Source organism: Alligator sinensis, unplaced genomic scaffold, assembly GCF_000455745.1.
Source record: "Alligator sinensis unplaced genomic scaffold, ASM45574v1 scaffold366_1, whole genome shotgun sequence".
Lineage (NCBI taxonomy): Eukaryota > Metazoa > Chordata > Crocodylia > Alligatoridae > Alligator > Alligator sinensis.
In genome coordinates, this window is record NW_005841851.1 from 1,872,220 (window position 1) to 1,878,634 (window position 6,415).

Here is a 6,415-nt window from a genome sequence, read left to right on the forward strand (position 1 = left end):
CTGCCGCAGGCCGGGTCCCCCCGGGCTCCCGCTGCCTCGCAGACGTGGATCCGGCGGGGGCTGCTGCAGGGCCGGCGAGGGGGGGATCGCCAACACCCCCCCGGGCAGCACTTGGGAGCCGTGGGTCAATCCTGCCACCCGGACCCCCGCTGCGCTTTTGGGAAGCCCTCCCTCGAGAGCAGGGCCCGTAAGAAATGCCCGCGGGACTTGTATTGTCCTCCCAAACAGGGTCTAAGGAAAGAGACCGTCCACTGAACAACATCAGCCCCTCCCCGGGTGGATCAGACCTCGCAGGCAGAGCCCCACTGAGTTGTGCAGAGGAAACGGGGCTCTGTGGCTTTCGAGTACATGAGTGCAGTGCCTCCATTGCCCCTTCTCCCTCTAATAGACACTAGGACTCGTTTCCAGAAGCATCAAGGATGAGGCAGTAACAGCATCCATTTTAGACACTTAGCCTCAGTGGTATCAGTTTTCTGGCTTTGGGAAACCACTTGGTAATTACCAGCTGTCAGAAAATAGCTGCCAGTGGGTATTTTTAGTTGCCATCACAAATGCACCTTTAAAAAGTCAATGGAAAGCTCTTTTAAAAAACAAAACAAAACACTTTCCATGAATTTACCTAGGTTAGACGATATTCAAAAAGAAAAGGGTCACTCTTTCCTGGCATATTTTTAAATACAATGGGTGCATCTACACAAGACGCTTCAAACGCATTAAGCTAAATCTGCACGTCGGCGCGGTGGGCAAATCCCGTGCCAATACACGGTAGGTTTAGTCTGAGGATTAACATCACTTAAAAAGCGTTCATCTGTGCTAATGCACAGCAGTGTCGATTATGGTGCTTTAAGTCGGTCCATCATTACAGGTGCCAAAATTAATGCAACATAATTATGATGCATTAATGAACGTGTAAACAAGCCCCGTGTAAACTAGTCATCCTCTTTGTAATGTATGCTTATGGTGAGTAGTACAGCATTTAAGAACAAATTTGTAGATATTTCATTACTTTTCCCAGTTTGTTTTTAATCTCTTCTAGTGAGAATTGCCATCCTGCATTTAGGTGAGAAAACCTAGGCACTGAAAGACTGTAAATCTGGGCATGTCTCATATTCTGGTTGCCATCTCATTAACTCGTGTCCCTATGGCCAGCCTAGTGTTCAGCCCATGCAGCCACTCTTGGAAGCTTCCCAGGACATACTTTGCTGAAATGGTGCTGTGGAACATGGATGGCCATGTGTGCCACAAGTGGCACCAACAGTTTCTGTGTGGCACGGCAAGCTGGGGAAGGGGAAGGGGAAGGGAGCAGAGCAGCAGATCAGGCAGGGAAAGGGAATCAGAATGGCACTTGAGGAGGACACAGAGCTATTTTGCAGCATAATTGCCAAAAAGTTTCCCCCTCCCTCCACTACTGGAAAGCAAAGTCACTGTGGATTCAGCAACAACAACTTCTAACCTATTTTCAGAGAGCAGCATGGAAAAATCATTTGGACAGTCTCAGCGAATGGAGACGGTAAAGCTTCTCTTTCATCTTAGTCTGGACTTCCTAAGGTAATTTATTTGTCCAGGAGGAATATCTTTGAAGCTTTGGTATACTGGCAAATGTGTAATGGATTTAATTTTCACTACATTCATTTATGTGAGCATTTACTAACAGGGTTTGTCCTTTTGATTGTAAGCTATTAGGGGGGAAAAAACAGCTTCATGTTTGTTTCTTATACAGCACAGAATTCACTGGCAATTAGGGTGCTGAGCTCAGTTCAAAGAGCTGTATAAAATCCCATGGTCTCTTAGGCAACAATTGTGGGGAGGTGGATACAAGCTGCTCAACTTTTCAGTGAGAGAGCAGAGGACCAACAATTCTTGCTTTAGCCACTTGATTTTTCTAACAATCATTTTTCAATTGTTCCACTGCATTTCTTTGTACAGCTACATTCTTGAAAAATGTGACTTTAAGCTAATCCAATTACGTCACAGTAATTACTAGGGCTGTGCAAAGCTTCGGATCACGATTCGGATTTGGAGATGATTCGGAGGCCGAATCTGTGAATCTGAACTGTATCACTGGAAGCTTTAGGCTTTCTGAACCGATTCAGAGCTTCCAAATAGATTTGAAAAAGATTTGGTGATTCAGCCACAGGATATAACAGGGAATCAATTAAATATCTATAACTGCTGTCTTGTGGCTGATTCAAATGAAGCTTGCAGGGATGGTAGCCTCTGCTGAGAGCATGACGCATGCCAAGTGTCAAGGTGATAGGTGCAGGGGTTTCTGGGAAACTGCACCTCAAAATCCTGAAAGCAAAACTCATGTCACATGTGTTTTGAGCCACAGTGGGGTGAAAACTGCAGGAGTGGTAGCTCTTGCTGAGGCCACAAAGCCTGCCAGGTTTCAAGGAGATAGGTGCAGGGGTTTGGGGAAACTGTACCTCAAGCTGTGGACAAGCAAAACTTGTGACCTGGGTGACCCTGTGTGTGTTAAGGTGCAGCAGCGTGAAAGCTGCAGGCATGCTAGCCCCTGCTGAGGCCATGATGTCTGCCAGCTCTCAAGGAGATAGGTGCAGGGGGAGTCTGGGTTCTGGGGCCCAGCACCTCTACCTGCTGACAGGCAAAACTCATGTCATGGGTGCTTGTGCAACTGTGTCTGCCTTGGGGCAGACGCAGTTCCTGGCTCTGTATTGATTCTTTCCTCTCAGTCTGTGGTTTTGTATGTGTTAATCCTTGCTCATTAACTTGTTATCTAGTAGCTAGCTACCTGTATTGAGCTGGTCCCTGAGTGAATCATGATTGATTGGTAACAGTAGCTAGCAAGGTAACGAGTTAATGAGGAAGGATTAACACCTAGAAACCACAAACTAAGGAGAGGAAAGAATCAATACAGACCAGGGAACTGCTTCTGCCCCAAGACGGAGACAGTCAGTTGCACAAGCACCCATGTCAAATCAGAAAAACTATTCGTATCCAAATCAGATCTCTGGCATCCAAATCAAATAGTTACCTATTCGTGCAGGCCTAGTAGTTACCTACTAGCAGGCAGTGGCCAAACATTATAAACAAATATTTCACAACTTTAAACAAGTATGTTCTCTAATAGATCAGTGACATAACAACAAAATGTTAACCAGGACGTTAAATACCTGTACCTTGGACTCTCAGACCTGGGCTTTAGTGTGATTTGATATGGTAGCTGATTGTTTTAAAGACTAGGCAAGGGCTATGATATGCATTTTGCTTTGCTTGAGTTAATTCATGTGACTGTTTACTAACAGGAAATGTCATTTTGATTATAAGGTAATAGGTAAAGAAATGGTTTCATGATTTATGTTGCTAGTGCTTAAGGGACAATCCATTACTGATGTTTCAGACAAGTCCTATCAGATTTTCTGAAACACTAATCCCTGGCATGTAGCTAGTTTACAGCCCACAAATCCTGTTTCTTCTCTGTATTCCATTCTGGGCACTTAAACAAGGGCCAGGTTAATAGCATTGTTATTTGGCCTACAGGTTACTGGGGAAAACGTGTTTGTAATAAAATAAGATCCATTTCCCCCCTGCTATCCTGTATAGATATGGCTCAAGATATATCCCACTGCTTGGGAATGGGATTTTAAGATTAGCTACTGTGTGTGTGCAAAAAGTCACTTGTATGCAGGAGTCGGAGAAAACTTGTAATTCTTATTATAGGACACTGTGTACTGCATTCACCTAAAACAGGCTGGATCATGATGGCTGTTCTTTCATTATTGGTCCTCTTGAATCCAAACTGTTCACTAACCTAATTAGTTCTGGTTGTACCTCAAAGTTTCCAAACACTGCTGCTTGTTTTAACCAAAGGAAAATACAAAACATGGCAACTACTGTAGACAGAAAAGTATTTATTTAAAAACAACAGCTTTGGTATTTTAAAACCAAATAACTTTCAAATCACTAGAAAGTAGGATGTCTCCCCAACAGTCAAAACATACCAATACAGTCTCAAGATGTTCAGAGTAGGAAACTGATAAGTTGGCATTACCAAACTTCAAACCACATATTGATTTTGCACTCTACCCTCATGAATGCTAAAAAGCCTGTTACCAGCACTTAGATACAGTTTAACTGAGTTATTTGCTATCAAAATTAGATACAAACACCACTTCCCATTCCCATTCTCACCCAATAAATTAAAAAAAAAAAAAGAGCATTCCAGAAAAGAAGTGACACTACAGAACAAGCTAGGTAACTCTTGGAAGGGAATTCTCATTCTTTATTTTCCTGTTAAATTAAAAAAATAAAATCAAAATCAAATTATTGAAGAACTCTGTATATTTTCAAGTATGATTAGTCTTACAGAACTAAATAGCTTACATGGAAAAAAGAGACAACCCAGTGACTTGAATTTCTAGTGTAAACTCTTGAAAAACCTCACTTCAAGTCCCCAGTTCCCCTCTAAACAAGGCACAAAAGGATTGTTGCTTTCAAAAGGTCCTTGTTCCCAGCTGCAGAACTGTCAGATGTTAGCAGTCTTTTGCAAATGGAGGCTGAAAGCAGGACTGTTAGTTTGCACATTCAGACACCGGGATCTTCCTGTTCAATTAATAAAACAAGGTGTTATTTCACCAGTCTTGCTTACAGCTACAGGAACATATTTCACTTTGCCCCCGCCTCCACACTGAGCTGATGTTAAGACATCTTTATTTTGGGACACTCCAACCAAGGATATTACTGTCCTCCTTGCATTGCAAAGGGCATCACTGCAAGAAGCAGGTGCTTAGCTGGCTCCAAGTCTGGCTGTGTGGTTTCAGAGTAATGCAGTGGACAGCATCAGGGCTGATAAATCTGTAATGATTAATGCAGTTTGGTAGGTAAAAGGCAGAAGGAAAGTCTTGTTACTTATTCAACAGCAAAGGCAGAGAGGACACAGAGAAAAGGGTCATGAGAGAGAATTCAGGCTTCCAGAATGCAGCAGTACACAAGTTACTTCCTGACCACGTCTCCCTTCACATTAACATTTTGGTCATGCTCATAGGGTGGTTTCTGGAGAAGAGGCAACTGTCTGCAGATGTCTTTGATCTGTACAGTTCATCTACATCTTCCTATTGGGCTCAACTCCAGAGAGTGAAATGCAGCTAGAGTACTTTCAACCTCATTTCAAAGGGTTGCAAGTGTTCAGTACCACTAAGAATCAAGCCTTGTGTCTAATCTCAACAACAGTCAGAAAGCCAGACTCCCATGCCTATAAGTATGTGAACTTCCTTGCAGACCCATCTAGAAACCCCTCTGAAGAGCGAGATGCTAAATTAAATCCAGCCCTAGCACCCCTTTGTTTCTTTGCTTTTGACTGGGGAAAGCAGGCCAGCCTGAAGCCAGGACATGACCCCCTGACCATGTTTCTTTATTTGGTGAATGAGTAAATAAAAAGAAAAAAAAATCCACACTAACTCTTACATTTGATTCTAAGCAGCAGCAGGTGCAAACAACATAATTGGCTCCTGCAGCAAAGTCAGCTGAAGTTTTCATTTTCCCCTCCATATCAGCAAGAAGCAACTGGGAAATGTTGATGCTGAGAGGAGGAAAATCTGTTTGCTAATTTATGCTCTGTCCCCCTTTCTCCACTGTGCTTTGTTATGCAAAGAAACCCACTTTAAAAGAAAAAAACAAAAAAAACCAACACACCTCAAAAGCTGGAAGATGCAGAGTAGGATTGGGCCCAAATCCCTATCTGGCAGGAGTGATCATTATCCCTTTCAGAGCTGTGGTGTAGCTTCTCTCAATAGCAGAAACCAATACTACATTAGCACTTCACTATAGTGCCAGCCAAAGTGACATTCAGCAAAGCCTGCAGTGAATGCATGTTATAAATATTTATCCACACACCCAACTACTAAGCATCTGGCCCACTTGGATGGGAATACTCACTCCCATGTGTGCATCTACATATTACGCAACTCTCATATTCACATGGCAGGCAAGTGTGCAAGCTCTGCCCGTGCAGTAGGATGAGCATGATCTGGTGCTGCTGTCCCAACTGGAGTGCCAGTGGCAAAAAACAAGCTTTCAAGGTGACGTGGTGGAAGAGAGCCAGAAGCTGCATCTGCCTTCAGCTGCAGCCTTCCAAATGCCCTAAGCGAGAGTTAACAATGGATTTCTAATGGTGTTAATGCTTGCGCCGGGCCACTCTACTCCCTCCTGACTTGCAGGAAGAAAGCTACCCTTTGCATCCACACACAGCTCCCCTCCCACCAGACCTTCAAAACCCTTGCAATGTCCCAAGAACCTTCTTAGGCACAGCAGACAGAAGACCAAGTTGATGAAATGACTCTCAAGAGAGCCACTGGCAGGCAAAAGTAGCAGGTTTATACCTTACTCCTGAAGAGTGGCTTGGCTCCTGGCCCACAGTACTCATTGTAGATGAGTTTGAACAGAAACAGATGGAAGA

The 6,415-nt window shown here is 43.6% G+C and overlaps 1 protein-coding gene across 1 annotated transcript in view; it reads right to left on the reverse strand.

The window, feature by feature from the left end:
- Window positions 1–3,855: 3,855 nt before the first annotated feature.
- The window catches only part of KIAA2013 (KIAA2013 ortholog), a 6,505-nt gene continuing 3,945 nt past the window's right edge, over window positions 3,856–6,415 (reverse strand). Inside the window, exons 3-4 of the mRNA XM_014522935.2 lie at window positions 6,339–6,415; window positions 3,856–4,815 (exon numbers count right to left, since the gene is read on the reverse strand). The exon at window positions 6,339–6,415 is cut by the window's right edge and continues 771 nt beyond it. Coding sequence (XP_014378421.1) covers window positions 4,801–4,815; window positions 6,339–6,415 — 92 coding nt within the window. The 3' untranslated portion in view covers window positions 3,856–4,800. The remainder of the gene's footprint in view (window positions 4,816–6,338) is intronic.